We start from the raw sequence: 23,422 nt of genomic DNA, 5'->3' as shown, positions 1-23,422 counted from the left end.
ATCGGAGCCGCCGAGTGCTAAAGTAGTGTGTATAAATCGCCTATCCTCAGTTGCATCACTCACTACAGAGTTCCAAACTGCCTCTGGAAGCAACATCAGCACATAGTGGTTCAACAGTAAAGTTTGGTGGAGGAGGGATAATGGGCTAGGGCTGTTTTTCAGGGTTTATTTCCAGTGAAGGATAATGTTAATGCTTCAGCATACAAAGACATTTTAGACTATTATACGCTTCCAACTTTGTGGAACCGGTTAAAGAAATATTTGATATAAAAAAGGGAACTTTTTTTGGGGAAGGCCAGCATGACTGTGCCCCTGTGCACAAAGTGAGCTCCAGACATGTCTTGATGAGTTTGGTGTGGCAGGACTCCAGTGCTCTGCACAGAGCCCTGACCTCAACCCCACTGAACACCTTTGGGATGAATTGGAACATCAGTTGAGAGCCAGGCCATCTCATCCAGCATCATTACCTGATCTTAGTGCCTTATAAACGCTCTTTTGACTGACTGGGGACAAATTCCCACAGACACTATATTGTAGAAAGCCTTCTCAGAAGAGTGGAGGCTGTTATAACTGCAAAGGGGTTGAGGGGCAACTCAAGGGATATTCATATCCATATAGATATTACGGTAAAATGTCCACATACTTTTTGCCATGTAGTGTATCCGATGGGCCCTCATGGAGACAGGCACCAGTTTACATTTACATCCACTTTTTTCTCATTTTGCAGCCTCAAATACACATAAAGTTTCATTAAAAATGAATTAAAATGACTGGTTAAAGAAAATATTACGTATCAAAAAGGAAACCTTTGTATCAAAAGGAAAATATTAATATTTAAGTATCAATTTGCTTATGCTACAATGCAACATAGTGCCAAGAGATAAGAGCAGAGGGGGAATTATAGTCAGATGGAGCCACACGCAGTGTCACCTTGATTGTCCAACGTATTGTGGGCCAAGTTGAGGGAGTGCAGCATGGACGCTGGGTTCTCCGCCAGGGCTGTTGCCATTTTCTGAGGGAAATCTCTGCCAAAAAAAAAACAAAACAAAACAACGAGTCCAACAATGAGGAGACAAAAATGAGTCGTCATTGTCAGATGAGAGATGAAAGTGTGCAGAGACAGAGGAAGAGAACAGAGGACAACAAGCAGGAGAGCCAGGGAGGAGAGAGAAACATGAAAAAACAGAGGAGAGCAAGATTGGAATAAGGACAAGGAGGACAAAGGGTCAGAAATGAACTGAATGGGCAGGCAGAGAGGAAGAGATGGAGATGAGAGGAGTGAGAGTTTAGAGAGAGAGAGAATGAGAGAGAGAGAGAATGAAAGAAAGAAGCTTACGCTTTTAGGCCTGCATTCTCCAGTGTGAGTTCTTCCAGGCTGCAGGACTTACTGATTGTGTGGAGGACCTGCTCCACGACCTCTGAACCCTACACACACACACACACACACATTGTATTTCTGTAGCCTTGACCTCAATAACAAAAATGACAATATCTTTTTTAAAGTCCTTGTTTATTATTCAGTTAATCAGTTATTCAAATTGACATTAATGTACGTTGTCTATAAACCCCAATTCCAAAAAACCAAAGACAGTATGTGAAATGCCCCTTATCTTCAAGGGTTCTTTAGTAATGACAGTGGTTCTATATAGAACCATGAACACTCAGAGAACCATTTGCATGCTTAAAGCATTCTTTGCATGGTGAAATGGTTCTTCAGACTAATGGAGAATGAGTTATATATGGTTTAAAATAGAGCTGTTTTTGAAAAGAGTTCTATATTTACAAGCTTGACATTGTTACAATAGAAGAACCATTTTGGTGCTAAATAGAACCATTTTCAAAAAGGTTCTATCTAGAATCATGTACAACACATACTCAACACAAATCAATCTGAAGAACCATATCACCATGCAAAGAAATTTTTATGCATGCAAATGGATCTTTTAGTGTTTATGGTTCTATAGTAGAACCATTGTTTTTACTACAGAACCCTTGAAGAAGTGAAGAACCTTCCACAAAGAGTGAAGTAAAGACAGAAAGCAGTGATGAATAAATCCTGTTTGACCTGCACTAAAGTTGAAAACAGTACAAAAAACACAATATTTGACATTTTGCCTCATCATTTTAATGTTTTGCTTTGTTTGTTTGTTAGTTTTTTTTGTAAATATACACTCATTCTCGATTTGTCTGCATCACCTTCCAAACAAGTTGGGACAGGAGTATGTTTACTACTGTGTTAAACCAATTGATCCTGTTTAGATTTTTTTTTTCATTTTTAAGTCTTCAGCTGCACAAACATACAGAGCCTCCATTGTCATATTTTCTGCTTTATAATGTGCTACAAATTCTAGACCACACTCTTGTTATTACGCAGCCATGCTGTTGTAACTCATGCATAATGTGGCTTCTCGTTGTCATGTTGAAATTAGCACGACCTTGGATTTTGAACTTTGCACTGGTAACAGTGGATGGTTCTTAACTCCCTTTGCCTGGAGAACACAACAACCATTATTTCCTGTTTGAAAGGTTGATTCGGCAGGCCACAATACACATTACCACCGTGCATCAGTCCACTTCATATCAGCTCGAGCCCAGAGAAGTTGGCGGCGTTTTTGGAATGTTGTTGAAATATGGCTTCCACTGTGCATTGTATAGTCTTAATGTTTTTTCTCATTTGTGGATGCAGCAACAGATGGTGCTTTTTCAGTGACATCCATCAAAGAAGCATGCCAGTTTTTAATCCAGTGCTGTCTGATGGGTTGAAGATCATGGGCACTGTGTTGTGCTTTTCGGTACTGGCATTTCAGCACAGATCTTTCTGATTCCCCTCAATCTTTTGATGCTATTATGCACTGTAGAGGGTGAAATACCTAAAATCTGTGCAACTGTTTGTTGAAAAAAGTTGTCTGACATACTTTCCTGGATGCTTCTTTTATAGCCAAGCATAACTGCATCACTGCTTAAAGGTGATTTTTTGAACACTTCACAATATTAGCCCCGTCCCTTTTTTGGAATCTGTTGCAGGTATCACTTTCAGAACGAGCGTATATTTGCAAAAAACAATGATGCTGTTAAGATAAAACATTAAATATCTTGTTTTTGTTCTGCTTTCAATTAACCCCTTAAACTCCCAGGCTTATTACATACTAAGGCATATTATTCGGTAACCACAGGGACCTCAGGGCAAACTGGCTGTGCTATTATAGATTCTAGAAGTGTGTAATAAAACTTTGGGCCTGCCAGCGGACCCTGGCCATGTAAAGGGTTAAATACAGGTCACACTGGATTTACAAATCACTACTTTCCCAGCTGTTTTTCGCAAAGTTTTTAGGGGTTTAAGGAGTTAAGTTTCCCTTCATTAAGGAGGCATTCGGTACATACACCCATACACACAATGTGCACACACATTTGCACACATAAACCCTCCCTTTCAATACGATTCCAAGATTGTACAATGGAACAGAGGCAGCCTACATAATCAGTGGGACTCGGAGAGAATACTAACGCTGCAGAAATTCAGAGAAAATGGCAAGAAGAGAGCCAGATGAGCCTAAAGCTGAACCTAAAAAAGATGCTGCGTCCCAATTGCATACAACAGGCGAACATTTTAAGTAAGGTACATATCGTTTACTGATCTTGAAAATGCATTAAATAGGAACATGCTTTTGGTCATTGTATCATATTTCCATATGGCTTTTTTGGGTGGTCAGTGAATTTTTCATGACATGATGGTATAGGGGTGCATTAGTGCACATGGCATGGGTGACGTGCACATCTGTGAAGGCACCATTAATGCTAAACGATATAATACATGTTTTTTGCAACATATGCTGCCATCCAGATGACGTCTTTTTCAGGGAAGGCCTTGATTATTGTAAAACCACATTCTGCATGTATTACAACAGCATTGCTCCGTATTAAAAGAGGCCGGGTGCTAAACTGGCCTGCCTGCAGGCCAGCCCTTTCACCCACTGAAAACATTTGGTGCATTATTAAATGGAAAATACAACAAATGAGCCCCTGAACTGCTGAGCAGTTTCTATATCAAACAAGAACGGGAAAACATTTCACTTTCAAAGCTACAGCAGTCGGTCTCCTCAGTTCCAAAACGCTTACAGACTGTTGCTAAAAGAAGAGGGGATGAAACACAGTGGTAAACATGACCCTGTCCCAACTTTTTTGGAACATTTTGTTGGCATCAAATTCAAATTGGGCATATATTTTTCAAAAAAAACAATACAATTTCTCAGTTTCAACATTTGATATGATGTCTTTGTAGTATTTTCCTTTAAAAATATGGTTTACATGATTTGCATATCATTGCATCCTATTTTTATTTACATTCTGCACAGCGTCCCAACTTTTTTGGAAATGGGGTTGTATATATACACACACATTATAGAGTGGCTAAAAGGACAAAACTCAAGGGCATCAAAAGTGGGACAACAATACGTTACAGGCAAAATATGTAGAGCTGTTATGAAGTGTTATGAGACCAGCACACACTAATCAATAATGACAACAGATAACAGAGAAGTGGGTCAAATCAAAACCCCACTGCACCAGAAGACAAAAGAGCCAATATTTACTAAGCGCAAGTCCTTGCAGTAGAGCTTGTTGAACCACGTGTTGTACGCCATGGACGCCACGATCACGGCAAGATCCCTGCAAAACAAGGAGGGAAAAAATAGGACATGGGGGAACAAAAATTAGCAGGTTTCGAAATGGGTTCCTTCAGATAAAAATTAAACCGAGCAGCTTTTCGCTTCCCAACTGAAGCCTGACAAAAATAGTACAATTGGAAGGAGAAAAAATGACACATTCAGCAGGAAATGCTCCCTGAGAGGGAAGCTAAGAGAGGAAGACAAGATCGATGGGGAAACTGACGCTGGGCTAGTGCACTACTCAGCTCAGTGTTGTCTATGATATGGCTTTTAATCCTGGCCACGGGCCTAAAACCATTTCACCCTATGAAAAAAAAAGCAGACCAGACTCTAGCAAAACTGCCTCGGGAGAGAGAGGAAGAGAGAGAGAGATGGGGAAAGAGAGATGGCGAGAGGGAGGGGAGGGGCATGTCCTCTATTAGAGCAAAGCTTATGGCTGTGTTCTCATTTGGGACTTCATCATTTCACCATGATGAGGATTCTCTGTAGTGAAGCCAAGCGCTCCATCCTCATTCTAATGCAATCATTGCACCAAAGACAAATCCCCTTAAGCTTCACAATGGGCAGTCCTGAACTGGCCACTGTACCTTGTAGGTCCAGCTTGCTGGTATACAATTAGAGACTGTAGGCATCCTTTAGCTCTTCATTAGTGGAAAATTTCTCGGCTGGACATTTCGGCCCACTCTCAGCTAGGGCTAGGCAATGTATAAGGTATTTACAATATACTGAAGATGATTCTTTTGGAAACACGCTATATGGCCAAAAGTATGTGGACATCCCTCCTAATTAATGAGTTCAGTTCACAGATTGATCAAGCACAAAGCCATGCAATCCTCATAGACAAACACTGGCAGTAGAATGTGTCAAACTGAAGAGCTCAGGTACTTTAAATGTGGCACTGCCACAGCATGTCACCTTTGCCACAAGTGAGTCTGTGAAAGTTTTGCTCTGCTAGATCTGCCTTGGTCAACTGTAAGTGCTATTATTGTGCAATGGAAACAAGAAACAGCTCAGCCACAAAGTGGTAGACCACATAAACAGATCGAGGCTGCCGAGCGCTGAAGCATGCAGCAGGTGAAAATCAATCACCCCAGCTCATGAGGAGCTTCATGAAATGGGTTTCCATGACAGAGCAGCTGCACATAAGCCTAAGACCACTATGTGCAACTCCGTATTAATGCCCATGGTTTTTGAATGGGATCTCCAACAAGCTCATAGGTGTAATGGTTGGGTGTCCACATACTTTTCTGCCAGTAACAAGACTGCATCAAGACTTGCTTTGGCAAGACTTCACAGCACTGTTGAAGAAAACAGAATGAACAGAATCAGACATGCCAGGGATCACAGGAAAGTCTCTGAGACACAAGTTCTGCACAAGGCCGCCATATAAGTTTAACAGCCATCATGATGTCTGACTGCAAAAGCCTATCAAAACTAACCTTTGTCTTCTAGATGGCTGGTTGACGCAGGTCGAACTGCAGCTGCAGCTAATACCAAATCACTCTACATCCTACAAGTCAAAGACTAAGAATAGACAGGACTTCCTTTTTCTCGCTCTGACGTACAGTTTCTGTGGGTAAAGTGTCAAGAATGGAGGCTATTTCTGCAGGTCTGAGGCTGCATGAAAATGACTCTGCAGGACGTGTCGGTGTAGATTCTGCCTGGCATCAGCAACCCCCCCTTGGGTTCTAGAGACAGAGACAGCAGGGAAAACTTGACACCGATTGGCCGGATGGAAGAGAACACTGCTGAGAGTGATACTCCCACCACACAGGAAGTCAACCCTCAGTTGTCCTAATAAGAGCCCATGCTGTCACATACATCGTTCACACATGTTAACATAGAACTCTCTCTCAGTTTCCCAGAGCCAAGATATATATAATGGTTAATGTTTTTCCCCCGCGCTATATTCATTCTAGCCACAGCCAACTGCTAAGATCGCCTGTCTAAAAGACAGCTGCATTACCACGTAGTAAATAGCACTGTCAAGGAGGAGAACACTTAAAACCCGGCCACTGGACAACAAATGACCTGCACTCTGCACTGACTTTTTCAGAAACTTCAGCTTTGTACTTCGCCTCACTGACCACCTGGGTCCTTCTCCATTAGGAGTGGGAATTCAAGTGGATACATTTTTTAAAAAATTCCAAATTATTCCAAAACTAAATCATCTTAATGTGTCCATTAACATCTCCTATTATTGTATATGCAGAAAGGAGAACTTAATTCCAAACATATTTTACAGTCATTGGTGTTATATGACTATGGTGTAACACCAGTGACTGTGACTCCAGTGACATTCTGGTTAAAACTGAGGATTCTGTAAACTGGCTGACTCATTGGTGGTCAGGTGACCTTGTGTATTTAAAATCAATAATAAAAATGATATTTGGCATTATTTTGACAAAAGTTTCATTACCCAGCCATTAAAGCACATAACACTGGTGACACATAGAAGTTCTGTGCTGCCTGATAACCAAAATTATTAATAAATTAATGAAATTTAATGAGCAAGTGTGACTCGACTTCTCATGCCTCGAGATGCTTCCTCTTTGATGAGCCTCGACCCAAAGAAGCAGTTTAATAGAGCTGATAATACTGTGTTAAAATGAAACATAAAAGTCCTGATAATACCAGTGACTAAAAACTCGGTGACTCTGTGAATTCTTGAAATAAAATAAATTTAAAAAATGAATTGGTCAGCTTCAGCTACTGGTCAGCTAATTCGGCTGTGGTTTGTTCTCAGCAGCAATGACACTGATGGTAGTGTGGTGTGCGTGTGGTGTTGGTACATGGTGTTGCTAGAGTTTCTATACACGTCAGTGTGACTGCTAGATTGGCCCACAACTTTCTGATCAGAGCGGTCAGAAGCTGACCAGTGGTGAGAGGCGACAGGATGGCTAACACAAATTGCTTCCAGTCTGTAAAGCCACAAGTTGGACCTACAAAGTAATTGTTTCTAAGAAAGTGGCCGTGAGCGCACAGGACAGTATGTAACCTTCACTGTATATTTTAATCAGATGAATTGCTTTAAAAAAATAAAGCTGGTGAATAAAGCAAAAAAAGTAGGCAGTCGTTAAGAATAGAAAAGAATATGAGTGACTGCTTTTGTTCACTCTACCTGCTTTCAAGGTGGCTGAAGTCTAACAGGTTAAAGTCCCTGTTGTCCTGGGAGTGGTAAATAGTGTCCACATCCTTAAAAAATGAGAAAATGAGCAAAAGAGAGGGAAAGAATGATTAGATTTCAAGCAAAATGATGCTTTTTTTTAACAGACAGATGGAATTGTATAATACAGAGTTTCCATACGTCACTCAGCTCTTACCCACTGCACTTCCTCTTTGCAGCTGATGCCGTTATAGTCGCACAGGGCCGCGTAGGTCTCTGAGAAGCCTCCTGAAACGGCCGGGAGAGCACAGCCAAATCAACAGTGTGAAATCAACTCCCACAGAGCTTTTGTGGGCAGACTAGTGAATTTTGTCAGAGTTAATTTCATACTGGTGGCTCTGCTGCATGTCAGAGAGACACAGAGCAGAGAAAGAAACAGTGACATCACTGTGGAAGGAAGCTAAGGGAGCTGACCAAGGAGAGAAAATGAGACCCACAGCATCAAAGCTTTAGATTACACACTTCTTTGCACAGTGTCCTTGAAAGCAAGAGGGCTGAAACGTTAGCATTTGCTAGAAATCAGTCACCAAAGTGCTACTGGGACAAGATTAGTTTTACATGGGGAAGTGAGGTTATGTAGTTTTAGCACAGGATGTCTGTTATGTTAATGACCCGTTCACACTGGATAAGAAGTCTTAGTTTGTTACTGGCATTGTGTCATAAACAGAGTGTCCACTCACTGTCCACTCTGTTAGACACTCCTACCTTGTTGGTCCACCTTGTAGATGTAAGATCAGAGACAATAGCTCATCTACTGCTACACAGTTTGTGTTGGTCATACTCTAGTCCTTTATAAGTGGTCACAGAACGCTGCCCACAGGACGCTGTTGGCTGGATATTTTGGGTCGGTGGACTGTTCTCAGTCCAGCAGTGACACTGAGGTGTTTAAAAACTCCAGCAGCACTGCTGTGTCTGATCCACTTATGTCACTGCCACACACTCTAACACACCACCACCACGTCAGATATGCAGACGTAATGCTAGCACTGATGTTAAGATAGAGTGCATCTACTTACACTCAGTAAATTGATCATAATCAGATTTCTGCAGTTATCTGATTATTTAAATGGTCCTGTGAACAACATACTCTGATTTCTTATGTCAGAGTAAAGTCTAGAAATCCGATTAAGAAATCTGATAAAGAGAGCTGAATTTTAAGTCAGTTATCAGATTTCTCAGTGCATTTGTACTCTTACTCTGATTTCTTTCAGATTTCTCAGTTTGTGCATGTGTGAAAACAGGCAGCAGTACCAGAAATAAACAAGCAGCGTTGCCACAAGACGCAGCAAAACACTTTTGGAGCGACGCTGAAACCAAATACATGCTTGACAAAATGAAAGATTTAAATATTCTTCATCTCCTAGATGACGTATGTTCATATTTTCAGGTAAAGTGGTGCGATGTTTTTTTAAAAAGAGCCGCACCATGAAGTTTGAGTTTTACTTTACATTTACGTCACGTCTTTTTCTGAGTTTATTGGCTGCCTGCAAAGCAGAAACCTGATTACTGCCAGACTCATGTAGACCCAGAGTTTCCCCATTATCTGATTACTCAAGTGCATGTAAACACGTTGATTGTATTACTGACAAAATCTGATTCTCTGCAGTTATCGGACTATTAAGTGCATGTAAACGCACTCATAGATAGCTTCAGTGTTGGGGTAATTCAATACAAGTTACTAATTATTTCTATCAAACTGTAACAGGATTACTTTTCTGATTACGTCTTGGGAAAAGTCATCTCAGTGCTCATTATTTTTTTTATTATTTTACTTCTGCTTTACTGGTACAAAATTATCTCACTATATTGGCAGATCATTTTATTTCTTAAAACACGCAAAATCATCTGTCAACATAGTGAGATAATTTCACTTAACAAAAAGTACTTGTCTCAAAATAAGTGAAATAATCTTATACTCAGCAATCTGACAATGATTTCACTTGTCAAGATAGCATTTTTGTAGACGGTTGCATCACTAATTTAAAAATGTGCCCTATTCCTGTCATCACTCCAGAATAACTGCACTGCATTCTGAGACAGGACAATAGGTATCAGCCTGATTTGGGCCACTGAGAATACAAATATATGCTTCTTTGATTGTCTCTATACTTCAACACCCTGAATGTGTCTTTTCCTCAGGATATGATGGAATATTTACTAACACAGAATTCTGCATTAATACAATCCACATAACCTGAGGTTATTTCTACCGTTCGTTTTATAGTAGTTAAAAGGCAGCGTAATCTTTACTGATGTGGAAACACACAGTACAGTCTGTAAAAATGACAGATTCGTATTGGACAAAAATCACGGAGAATTTTTACCCAACCTCCCCATGTAAAACCAATCCCATCTGCATAGTACAATTAGTCTAGTTACTCATAGGAGGCTTAACCAACAGTTATGATGCTAAAGAAATCTTTTGAAAAGCTTTTACACAAAGCCCTGCTTTATTTATCTCATATAAGTAAAAACAAAGCATGACCAAGCCTTATTAACGTGTGGGAATGAGATAATTAAGTCGTGGTGGCCATGACTTAGTAAGGCGTGGGAACGAGATCATGCCTTATCTTGTTCCCACACTTTACTAAGTCATGGCCATGCATTATTTTTATTTATACAGGATGCCATCAGGGGGGCTCCGTACTTTTGGCCTAAGATGGCTTGTATTTTAAAATTCATGGCAGAGTGGTACATGCAGGGTGTATTAAGACAAAAAGTCCTTAAATTTACCACTATTTTACAATCATCATCATCTTTTAAAGACTCAGAAGACACCAGTAGGTTCACTTGGTCATTTTAGATAATAAATAGAAAGGCTGTGTTTGTGTTGTAGATATCACAACCCCTGGTTCTTATCACCACCACTGTAAAGAAAATCTCTCTGAGTGTAATTCTCTTTAAAGGCATTATCCATGATAAAAACCTTTTACCCATCCAGGGAGTAAAGGCTGTAAAAATGAAGTGCAGACCACTGGGTCAGGGTGACATTCGCCCTCCCCAAATACTGGCACCCCTGGTAAACCTGAGCAAAACAGGCTGTAAAAAATTCTTTATTGCTGATCCTTTTGATCTTTCGTTCAAAATATTAACAAAAATCTATCCTTTATTTGAAGTACAATCATTAAAAAAAAAATGAAATAAATATTTTTCTCGAATCTGTATGTGCCACAAAAGTTGGCACCCCCTCATTTAATACTTTGTGCAGCCTCCCTTTGCAAAGATAACAGCTCTGAGTCTTTGATAGTGCTTAATGAGACTAGAGAAAACATGGCAAAGGATCTGAGACAAATTTCTCCATCCCAGACCTCTCCAGACCCTTCAGATTCTCCTCTTCAGCTCATCCTACAGGTTTTCTGTGGGGTTTAGGTCAGGGGACTGGGGACGGCCATGGCAAAACTTTGATTCTGTGGTCAGTGAACCATTTTTGTTTTGATTTTGAGGTGTACTTTGGATCATTGTAGCGCTGGAAACTATAGATCCACCACCATACTTCACAGTAGGGATCAAGCACCTTTCTGCATGGCTATCTTAGTGTCCACACCAAACTCACCTCTGGTGTTTTTTGCCAAAAACCTCTATTTTGGTCTCATCTGACCACAGAACACAGTCCCACTGAAAGTTCCAGAAACACTGGGCAAATTGTAGGAGCTTGAGTCTGTTGGTCCTTCACAGTAGAGGCCTTCTCCTGGTGTTTGTAGTTTGGGAGACGTCCTGACCCCAAGACCTAACTAACGTCTAATGTCATTCCCCATCTGTGATCCTTGGAGATTCTTTGTCCACTTGAACCATATTCCTCACTGTGCATGAGGTCAGTACAAACATACATCCTCTTCTCGGCAGATTCTTATTATCTCCAGATGCTTTAAACTTCTTAATTATTGACCTGATAGTGGAAATTGGCAATTTCAATTTGAGAATATACTTCATTTAGATTTCTCTCATAAGATTTTCTAGGGATGCCAACAATTGTGGCACATAGCTTTAATAAAAATAGTCAAATCATGACAAGATTTAGTGTTTTCTTTAGACCTTAAATAAAGGTTAGATGTTTAATATTTTGAATGCAAGATCAAAAGTAAGTAAGTATCTCTTTTACAGCTCATTTTTCTCATTATTACCAGGGGTCCCACTATCTGTATAGGCCACTGTATACGTGAGCAGGTCTTTATATGTGTGAGTATGCGTAACGATTTTCCTTACCACACGCCCTTTGGGTCTCCACTGACGTTTCAGAGTTCGGGGAAAATTTATGACCCCCATCCGAGACATCTCCATCTGTTTGAAAGATAGAGGGTCTAAGGAGAGAGAAAGAAAGATAAAGGAGAATTCAGATTTCATTCCTACTGCACCAATATGCGCATACCAACTCGGCATGTGAACACCTGCCTCCGAGGTTTGAAAAAGGATCTGCTACTATGGGAGAGAGAGAGAGTGCAGTAATGCATTCTCATAACCTCGAGGAGATAGAGCCTGGCTAATGCGTCTACAGAGGTTTTTTCAATCTCCACTCCTTCGCTCACTCAGTCTTGTGTGAAAAGAGCTCAGTGAGCAGTGGTGAAAAATTGACACACTTCCCCTCTTTAGCCCAAATGCAGTTGATCAGAAAAGACATATTTGCTATCTAAACTTAATTCTGATCCGCAGCTATCAGGCTAAAATTGCGAGGAAGTAATGGAAGCCTTACAGTGCCGTGAAAAAGTGGACTTGCTTGTGCTTTGGATCATTGTTTTGAAGCATAACCCAACCTTGCTTGAGCTTCAGATCATGGACTCTAGGATTTACTGGTAGACAGCGAAATTCGTCATTCTGCCAATTATGGCAAGTCACCCAGGCCATGAGGCAGCAAAGCATCCCCACACCATCACACTACCACCACCATGTTTTACTGTTGGTATGATGTTCTTATTGTGGAATACGGTGTTGGCTTTATGCCACTTGTAACAGGACCCCTCGCTTCCAAAAAGTTGGGGCCATCAAGGTCTTTTCTGGCAAACATGAGATGAGACTTTATGTTCCTCTCGGTTAGCAGTGGTTTCCATCTAGCAACTTACCCATGGAAACCATTTTTGTTTTTTTTTCTTAGGGTGGAATCTGAGGTGAGCAAGGTCTGCAGATCCTTAGATGTTCATCTGGGTTCTTTTATAACTTCCTGGATGAGTCATTGCTGTGCTCTTGGAGAAATTTAGGCCGGCCAATTTTGGGAAGATTCACCACTGATCCAAGTTTTCTCCATTTGGAGATAATGGCTTCCTCTGTGGTGCACTGGAGTCCCAGAGCCTTAGAACTGACTCTGTAAGCCATTTCAATACGTTTTCACTTCCAGAATTTCATTGCAGCATAGTGTGCTGCTTGTTGAGACCTTTTAGCCTACTTGACATAGTGGGAAACTGTTTAAGTGACGTTTAGATTCCACAGGGCTGATAATAATGAAGCCTGTTATGTGTCTAGTCTAATTGACCATTGACATGTTTCCTTCAGTAAATGAAATAATCATTTAAAAACTGTTTATTTAGGTTGTCTTTGCCTTATATTAAATTGTGTTTGAAGATCTGAAACAATTAAGTGCATGCAAAAAATAGCAGAAATCATCAGGGGACAAGTCTTTTCTCACGGCACTGTATCCTTCTCTGATTAGCACTGTGCAAACTGCATACCTAAATTATCACATACTTGCCTCAAACCGTGATGAGTTGCTGATTAATTATACACAGACACTGCATAACAAGCTGTTACCCAAAAAAATGTTGCATAGCTAAAGATGGTAGTAGCAGCAAGGGCAAACAGATATTTGAAAGTTTGAATATTTAAGGAATAAAATGCACTCAGACAGTGGCTGATCAAGCTAGCAGACCTGTAGATCCATCTAACCACTTCACCAACATCTGTTTTCTAATGATAAGCCTGGTAAACATTGAGAAAGATGGCTCATGTACGGGAACAACCCTTTTGCAAAGTGGTAAGTCTAATTTTTAATATATTGTATTAGTGACCAGCCACTGTGTTCGAAGGTGAGGTGTGACCCGGTGCCTGGGCCGACACCAACGAGGCGGGATAAGAGAAGCGAAGCCTCCGTATAAAGTTCAGTAGGCAGGGGCTGCTCTAAAGGTGCCCTCTGGAAATTGATGGCAGCTCAGGCGTGCTCTCCAGAGCACACAGTGGCAGTGTGGCCGCTACAGGACACCAGGCAGCGCTGTCAACCGCACCTGCTCCAGGACACCCGCCAGGGCACCTGGCGGCACTGTCAACATGGGCGGCAGCTCTGGGGAGCTCTCCAGAGCACCAGGCGGTACTGTCGACACTGGTGGTGGCTCTGGAATGTCCACCGGAGCACCAAGGTGCTGTCAACCCTAGCGCTGCCTCTGGAGTGTCCTTCAGGACACCAGGCAGCACTATTGACGCTGGTGGTGGTTCTTGAGTGTCCTCCATGACACCAGGTGGCGCTGCTGACACTGACAGCAGCTCTGGAGTGTTCTCTGGGACACCAGGCAGTGCTCAGGTCTCAGATCGTAGCAGCTACTCTGGCCAGGGAGAGTCCTCTTCCTCCTCCATGGGCCTGCCCACTCCAGGCCCACCGATCCCACCCCTGCGAAACGGCAAAAGGGGAGAAGCTAAGGCCAGGTGAAAGGGAGAGGGAGACACCAGATCCAGGCAGACAGGGGCAGAGGCTGTCATGCTCCTCATCTTCTAGTGGGAAAAGCATTGCATCCATGAGGGTCAGGAGGCAGTGGGTGGGCTATGACATAGGGTTGTCGACCTCCCCAGGCCCAAAGACCCACTCCACGCTGTCACTGTCCTCATCCTCTGGGGAACAGACGTCATCAGCAAAGGTCCTTTCTTTCTAAAACACCACATGCACCAGTCCCATACCGGTGGCACCAGGTGCCGTCTTTCCTCCGTAGGCGTAGGGGCCCAATTAAGGTACTCCAGAGGGTTGAGGAAGATGGGGGTAAATTACTTGCCCTTCTGGCCTTTTTTTGCTTTCTTTGTCTTTTTTTATTATTTTAAATGAATGCAAGAAACAAAAAAAACTAACGGCACTCGTGCCAGAGCTGCTCGAATCCCGGTCACAGGACCTGCCCAGAAAGTGACGGTGCCCACGTTCTCCACCAATATAGCACAGCCAGGGAAGGGGCCGACGCATACTGACTGGGAAACCCAAGAAGAGCTCGGAGACACACACAAAAACCAGCACGAGTGAACTAAAGTGCTTTATTTACACATTTCTTCGTGAAACAAAACGAAAACTTAACTCAAAGTTGGTCTCAGTCTTTAAAGAGTCCTTTCTTTTTCTTTGTCTCTCTTTCTGATGTGCATTTAGCTGAGAGGGGAGCGTCTTCTACTCTTTCATGCTCGAGAGACCCAGTCTTTAAAGCATCCATGCTCCTACCCTCAGTTGTGTTGAGAGGAGCAGCCCGCACGTGTCTGTGTGGGGCACGCTTCACTTCTCCACTGCCACAATATGTTTAGAATGACAATGTGATATCAGTAATATAGGTCTGATAAGCCTTCATACCTTGTATGCAAAATGATCATATTCTTACTTGTCTTCGCTGTAATAGTACAAATCTAAAGAGTCAAGTCAAGGCTCATTAGCTTACATCCTTGCTAGTTAGCTCAATTTTTCGGTTGTACTGAAATGAAACGAAATACTTTGTGCATGCACTTACAAACATGTCTAAATTTACCCAGCCAAATGAGCAGAGTCAAGCAAAGCTTACATTTTTTTGTCTTGAAAGTGTGGAATGACATATTAGCTATTTTAGTTACTATTTAGTTAGAGTTCTAGCTCACTGTAAATAATAATAACATGCTTTTCTTCACTTCTTCAAATAATTACACCAAACCATGTGTGGGACCAAACATAGCTTATTGTTTCTATGTGGAATGTAGAAAATATGAGCAAAGACACTCACATTAGTGTTAGATGATAACAACGTTAGCGTTAACTTCCTAATTAGCTAGATAAATTATGGCAGAGTAGCATCGAACATTCTGAAGCACTGGTAAAAGATTAGGAAACTCAACAAGGGAAGGTTTTCGCATTAGGTCGCTCCCAGTATCACTTACGAGCATCACAGTGGAAAGTACTAAACATGTACTTAAAATGGTTGTTTTAAATATCAGGGCGCTCAGAAGCAAAACTGCATTTGATAGCAATCTTATCAGCGACAACAGTGTAGATTTGATGCACTTATCTGACTGAAAAACAGTATTCTGTAACTTTCTGTGACATATGCTGTGGTGTACCACAGGGGTCTCTCGTTGGGCCACTTCTTTTTTATTATATAGGCTGCCGCTTGGCCGTATTATCCATGAACATGGACGTTGCGTGGACGTTCCACAGCTATGCAGATGACACATAGCCATACATTTATGTTGCACTTGGTTATATAGGTGCAGTTTAACTGTTTGCCCAGTATAACTTGGATGAACAGCAACTTCTTGAAAATGAATGAGGATAAAAATAAAATTCTACTGATTCTTCTATCTGCTGAGCAAAAATTATTAATAAACTAGGAAGTTTGGCAACACATGACAACAAACTGAAGTGCGAGACTTGGGCGTTATTCTTGACCCTAATCTCAGTTTCAAGTCTTATATTGATAGCGTAATCAAAGCAGCATTCTTTCATCTTAGAAACACTGCGAAAGTCAGACCTTATATCACACTGCATGATTCAAAGTTGACTCATGCTTTCGTTTTCTGTTATTTCACTGTTCACTGGCTTACCCAAAATAAGCATAGAGAAACTACAGCTTGTACAGAATGCAACAGGAAGAGTTCTTACTTGAACATGTAAAAAATGAATGCTACTCAAGCACTGTCAGCTATTCACTGGCTTCTTGTTCAATACAGAACAAAAACGCAAAAAAGTGGTGAGGTTGGATTTAACTCTGGAACTCCCTCCATACATAAAAGCAGCTTAAATATATCTTTTCTTGCCTTTCTCTAATGTAATGATATCATCGGACTATCATGCAACTATTTATTTTTATATTTATTTTATTTTCCTTATTTCATTTTTAAATGTTTTATTATGTGATACACATTCTTGTTTCATTATTCTCTTATATTTTATACTTCTTTATTTTTATTATTGGAATTTTTTAGACATATTTGTTTATTTATTTATTTTTTATACATTTATATTTTCCCTTATTTTCTTAGTGTTTTCCTTTCTCTGTTTTCTCTTTCTTCTCTTATGCTGGTTTTTATTTGCCTTTGTCGTTGTAAAACACTTTCAGCTGCATTTCAGTGTACGAAAGGAGCTATTTATTTGTTTCTTCTTCTTCTACTTTTTCTTCTTCTTCTTCTTATTCTTATTCTTATTATTATATTATTATTATTAGTACCAAAACCCATAAAACTGAAACCTTTGGTCCTGGACCAGTGAGCAAGGGATAGGCCTGGATCATCAAGTTATTGGCCCCTGGGTACAAATGTTTGGTAGACCACTACTTTTTTTTGGGTGGTCAGTGAATTTTTAATGACATCACAGCAGGTTACATGAGGCCTTTACAGTGCCACGACTGCAGCACACTACACAGTGCTGAGCATGCCACTGCTATAAGCGCATCATTTTTCCAATCGAGACAGGACAATAGCAAGATTAGCATAAATGAGAGCACAGCTTAATGTAACCCCAACAACCAGTGCAACACTTCCCTATGAGCATGCATCTGCACTTCACAAGCAACACATTTACCTCAAAGAAAACGACAAATTAAAATCAGCTGAAATGTACACAAAGACGGAAAATGGCAGCAAACTTAAAACCCCCAGACTGTCAAGAATCCTAGCTGAAGCATACTGCCACAGCGAGCGTGGAAAATGTTTTTCTTTTCATTTATATCTTACCCCTGATGACAGTTCACAGATCACTGCTGACAAAGATGAATCAAGTTTTCCAGAACTTCAAATGCAAAGTACATTCAAAGAATGTTAGCTCACTACTACAAAACCTGAAAGCTTGACCGAGGTAATGACGACATCTTGGCATGTCTCACTGACATCTCTACCTGGATGGCAGCTCACCACCTGAAGCTCAATCCTAGCAAGACTGAGCTGCTGTTCATCCCTGCAACTACAGGTCCTCATCATGATCTTGCCATCTCATTAGTGAGCTCTCTGATTGTTCCATCTGAAGATGCAAGAAGTCTTGGTGTGATTCTGGATGGCCAGTTATCGTTTTCAGCTCATATGGCGAACCTGACTCAGCCACGCAGGTTTCTCCTGTACAACATCTGGAGGATTCGACCCTTTCTCACTCAAGAGGCCACACTCAGTCGCTCGTTCAGTCCCTTGTCATCTCAAGGCTTGACTACTGCAACTCGCTGTTGGCTGGTCTTCCTATGCAGGCTATCAAACCCCTGCAACTCGTCCAGAATGCAGCAGCACGGCTCGTCTTCAATCTTCCTAAGTTCACTCACGTCACTCCACTGCTGAGCTCCCCTCACTGGCTTCCTGTAGCTGCATGCATCAGATTCAAAACCCTGATGCTTACCTACAAAGCCAAAAACGGACCAGCCCCTCCCTACCCAATGGCAATGGTCAAAACTCGAAGTGTACCTCGAGCCCTTGGAGCTTCAAGTACAGCATGGCTTGACCAGCCATCCTTCAAGATACGTGGAAGACAAGCATCAAGTCCTGGAACGAACTTCCACTGGCTGTCCAAGATACTTTCTCTGGGTAGACAACAAAGCACTTTTTGTAAGTCGCTCTGGATAAGAGCGTCTGCTAAATGCTGTAAATGTAAATGAATAGTGTAACAGTTATTTAGCAGTGATTGAAGGAGAAACTGAAGCTGACATTGAGGAATGACTTGGAGAGCATCAGGTTTAGGATTGGCTGTAACACAACAACAAATTTATTCATTTTAGTCCACTGTGCTGCTAGTAAATTTCCCACCCTGAGTCAAAACAGCTGTTTAGATTTTCTTGTAATTGCTTCCGGTGGGGAGTTAGTAGAGGAGGCCTAGTGGCTCAGATCCCTAGGCACATGCCAACACAACCCAGTGAATGATCCAGGCCTACCAATGGAAAAAAGCATAGTTCCATTTTTCTGCTGCCAGAAGTTCTGATAGTTTGTGCAGGGGAAAAAAAAATGCTCATAGAAATGGTTGAATATTTCTAAATCAATAAAATAAAAAATCATATTCAATTTCTGAGCCCAGTTGACAGCTCTAGTAGCAACTATCTTAAAGTCTGAATTTTATCAGCATTACTTCTGTCCATTTTGCTGACCTCTTTTAATGAATGAACACTTATTAGACATGCTAGTAGGCCTGTTATGTAAATGGTAACACTTTTAGCGCTCACCTCTCATTGATTATTAACAAGTTTTGCATTTCTGGGTAAAGCATTCCTTTAAACATCTCCTGCATGCCTGAGAAACTGATATTTGAACCAAGACTTCAAGTGATGACAATGCTGCCAGTGAGGCATGCGGAGGGGAAAGAAACTGCCATCCCTTTTTTTGGAAACTCACGCGTAGATGGAGTTGTTGAAGATGCGCGAGAGAGCGAAGTTGACATGGCTGAGCAGCTGATCCAGGTGGTCACTTGACTGCAACCTGAGGGAGTAGGTGGACTTATCTGTTTCTATGACAACCTGAGAGGAGAAAGAGAGTTGGAGAGAGAAAGAGAGTTACAACACTTCACTGAAGCACTGCTGTGAACAAGAGCCAAAGAAGAGTGCTGGGAGTTGGGCACTAACTCAAATGGCAGAATGCCTCTCTTTTGTTTCTCACCTGGTTGTCTGGATGAGTGCTCATTCCACGAATCTCTAGGAAGTTAAATGTTTGCTCCACCTAAATCCGTAACAAAAAACAACAACACGAAAGTAAGCTATGAAAGTAAACCATGAAGTATTGAAAGTGTAGCGTATTATATATTCTGAGGGCTACTGCACCTTGGTGGGTATTTTCGGAGCCATGAGGTAAAGCCGCCATGTCGCCAAGACCTTAAAATCAGAAAAAGAAAGGTATTACGTTATGTACACACTATGTCCAAATGTATGTCCACTTGCTGGACCTTCACTATAGACGTTTAACTCCTTAAAATTCCAGGTGTATTTACAAGGCTTGTTATTCAGTAACCATAGGCACTTCAATGCAAACTAATGGAGGTATTCCTAGCTTATAGCTAAGAGTGTGTGATAAAACTTTGGGCTTGTTAAAAGGTTAAAATCGACTGTTGAAACAAAAATGACTTTACTTAAACAGGAATTCTACCAATTTTGCCAACTTTCTGCATAACTCAATGGTTAAGATGTAAACAAAGTCATTCAGAGTGATCTCTAGAGAATTGTTCACAGTGGTGCTGACAGGAACCAGACATCTGAAAAGTTGAATGCCTCTAGAAACTCCCTTATAGAAAGTTATTATATTAAATAGCTATGAATATGTAGTTTACACATAGTTACATAGTTTTAAAATAAAGTTTTTGGCCTAAAACCTATTATTTCCAATACATTTATGGCAAAGTGGTACACAAAGGAAGTTGTGAGGCACAAAGAAAATATATTTTTTAAGATATATTTAAGAGAACATCTCATACAAAAACTCACCGGTTCACTGGTCATTTTAGATATTTTAGACATTTTAGTAAAATGGCTATATTTGTGTTGCAGATGTTGTGACCTCTCACCACCACTGTAAGAACACTCAAAGCACTCTGAATGACTTTGTTTACAACACAGAGGTTGAATTTTCCAGACTGTACTCAGCATTTGCAATTATATTCCTGCAACACAGGGAGTTGACAGTCCCCGAGATCGTTTAACTACTCTATCATCCGTCACAAGGGCTGGGTGATGTTAATATGCAAATGTCATTATTGCAATATTAATTTCTTTTCATCTGTCATGACAAAGCTCAAACACCAGCTTTCATAAGTAATTCGTACCTATTTATTCCAATGTACTGCATTTATCTTAGTCAACAGTGTTGAGCATTAAGTGCAGTGCAATGCAGTGTGTAATTATTGCTAAATAAGTAAATAACATTGCCTTCCCCCTCAAGTGACTAAGCAATATTTACGTCAAGTGAGGTCAAGCCCAACCTCCAGTGTTTCCATAATTAGGATCATAAGCATCTGTGATAATCTCACAGAGGATGGTGATGATACAATGAGCCGAAGCTTGGAATAATAACTGAAAACCATGGCCGTCTGCAGTAAAGTGTGCAAAAATAAGCAGCCCATATTTCGTCATCAGTCTCAATGCTGATACCTCAATCCTGCTGGCTTGCGTTTTTATTTGTCAGGCTGGAGCGTTACATAATGCAACAATAGTGTTCATTCAAGAGGGGATTTTGAAGAGAGGATTTCAGAGTGCGCAGAGAATAGGGTTGCGGTACAAATTTAAATATCAAATTCAATGTTTTTTAATACCTTTTTCTCCGCATTGCAACGCAGACAAATATGGTATGTGTTAATTCTGTTTTGTGCAAAAATATGGAACATGGTCTTTATGGACATCAGTTTTGCCATCCCCTAACCCCATAACTGGTCAGTTTCTGACCACAGGACTAATTTCAGCTTGGTAGTTTTGGTGGGCTGACTGTTCTGAATTAGTTTAATATATAAAACTGCCTGTTGAGGAATTTTCTTACAATTTAGGTAAGATTCTAAGCTGCCGATGAATAAATAAAAGTAAAATGATTTTTTTAGTATGTGCATATTTGTAGCCTAGCTTTTAGCTTACTGTTTAGAATGTTCCCACTTTATTGATCTAATTGATGTGGCTACGGGTCACTTTAATATGCAGTAATGTGCATGGTGGTGCACTTTGAAATTACATGTGGCCAAAAGTATGTGGACACCCCTCGTAACACCCACTGCTAACAGTTGTATAATATCAAACACACAGCCATCAATTTCCATAGACAATTTTGGCAGTTGAATGGGTCGTGCTAAAGAGCTTAGTGACTTTAAACGTGACACTGTCATAGGCTACCTTTGCCACAAGTCAGTTCACGAAAGTTCTTACCTGCTAGATCTGCCCCTGTCAACTGTAAGTGCTGTTGATGTAAAATAGATGCATGTAGGAGCAACAACAGCTCAGCCACGCAGCGGTAGACCATGCAAACTCACAGAGTGGGGCTGGCGGGTGCTGAAGTACATATAAATAACCTGTCCTCTGTTGCATTTCTCATGACAGAGTTCCAAACCGCCTCTGTAGGCAGCAACAGCACAACAACTGTGGATCAAGAGCTTCATGAAATGGGTTTCAATAGCTAAGCAGTGGTACACAAGCCTAAGATCACTATGCGCAATGCTGAGCTACGCCTGAAGTTGTGTAAAATGTTCCGCCAGTGGACTCAGGAGTAGTGGAAACGTGTTCTCTAGAGTTCTCTAGAGTGATCAATCCCACTTGAATAATGGTCTGGGAGTGTTTTCATGGTTTGGGCCCCTTAGTTCCAGTGAAGGGTAATGTTAATGCTACATCAAACAAATATATTTTAAACAGTTATATCATTCCAACTTTCTGGCAACAATTTGGGGAAGGCCCTTTCTTGTTCCAGCATGACTTTGCCCCTGTGTACAAAGTGAGGTACATAAAGACATGGTTGGTGTCGAGGAACTCCAGTAGCCTCAACAGAGCCCTGACCTCAACCCCACTGAACACCTCTGGGATGAATTGAAATGTCTCGTCTTCTCGTCCAATATCAGTGCCTGACCTCACAAATGCTCTTTTGACTGAATGGACACAAATTCTTACCCAAGGCTTCCCAAGTTATAGCTGCAAAGAGGGGGCCAATGCCATATTAATGCCCTTGGTTTTGGTCAGGTGTCCACATACCTTTGGCCATATAGTGTGTCTACTCTTTCTTTTGAGGACTAATTATAGGAAATAACCATTAAAGTGTCACAAAGTCCTCACGTAAATGTATGGCACCTCTACAGTAGTGGTGTAAACACGAAAAGAAGAAATGGAACCTGCTTGATTACAAATATACCTGGACATATTATAACATATTATATGATATTACATTTTTCAAATTTATTTTAAGACTTTATAAGACTTTGAAAGGATCTGCAGGAACCCTGGACACAGGGCTTACCTAGTTTTGCAAATATTGCTTGGCACTGGGTTGTGCTGAGTATGCGCTTGTTTAAATTTGATGCCAATATGTGACGGCAAGCGAGAAAAGGAGCAAGAAGGGCAGCAGAGGAGGAGGCCACGAGAAGGAGGAATAAGAATAAGACTCTGTGTGATGTCTGGGGGGATTACGGGAGCGTGCAAAAAGGAGGTTTGTGTTGTACCAGACGTTGAGGGAGAGAAAGAGAGCCTATGCAAAACAGCAGCATCAACTCCAGAGAACTACTTAATCTCATTCATAATTTAAAGCACCTAATTAGCATACCAAGTTGAAACCTCTCCAGTCTACACCCCTCACTGTTCCCCTTTTCTTTCTCCAGATATTCCGATATCCCGCCACCCTTCTGTTCCGTCTTTCCGCTCGCATCCGAATGACTCCGCACACCTTTTTCATTACTGTCTCCAATTGATCTTTGTACCCCTCGTCAGCATCCACTTTTCCTCCTCCTACGTTCTCTTCCAGTGTTTCTCCTCCTGCTCTTACCTCC

The 23,422-nt window shown here is 41.1% G+C and overlaps 1 protein-coding gene across 1 annotated transcript in view; it reads right to left on the bottom strand.

Annotated features, from left to right (window-relative positions):
* Positions 1-23,422, bottom strand: part of carmil3 (capping protein regulator and myosin 1 linker 3) — a 138,972-nt gene that overhangs the window by 84,054 nt on the left and 31,496 nt on the right. The window contains exons 3-11 of the mRNA XM_036597456.1: positions 19,743-19,793; positions 19,582-19,641; positions 19,321-19,442; positions 12,034-12,128; positions 7,988-8,058; positions 7,786-7,859; positions 4,590-4,665; positions 1,337-1,425; positions 931-1,025 (exon numbers count right to left, since the gene is read on the bottom strand). Of these exons, the coding sequence (XP_036453349.1) occupies positions 931-1,025; positions 1,337-1,425; positions 4,590-4,665; positions 7,786-7,859; positions 7,988-8,058; positions 12,034-12,128; positions 19,321-19,442; positions 19,582-19,641; positions 19,743-19,793 (733 nt within the window). The remainder of the gene's footprint in view (positions 1-930; positions 1,026-1,336; positions 1,426-4,589; positions 4,666-7,785; positions 7,860-7,987; positions 8,059-12,033; positions 12,129-19,320; positions 19,443-19,581; positions 19,642-19,742; positions 19,794-23,422) is intronic.

The sequence above is a fragment of the Colossoma macropomum genome, unplaced genomic scaffold (assembly GCF_904425465.1).
Source record: "Colossoma macropomum unplaced genomic scaffold, Colossoma_macropomum, whole genome shotgun sequence".
In the NCBI taxonomy this organism is placed as follows: domain Eukaryota; kingdom Metazoa; phylum Chordata; class Actinopteri; order Characiformes; family Serrasalmidae; genus Colossoma; species Colossoma macropomum.
Note: the sequence above shows the minus strand (reverse complement) of the source record. Positions and strands in the feature narration are given on the sequence as shown.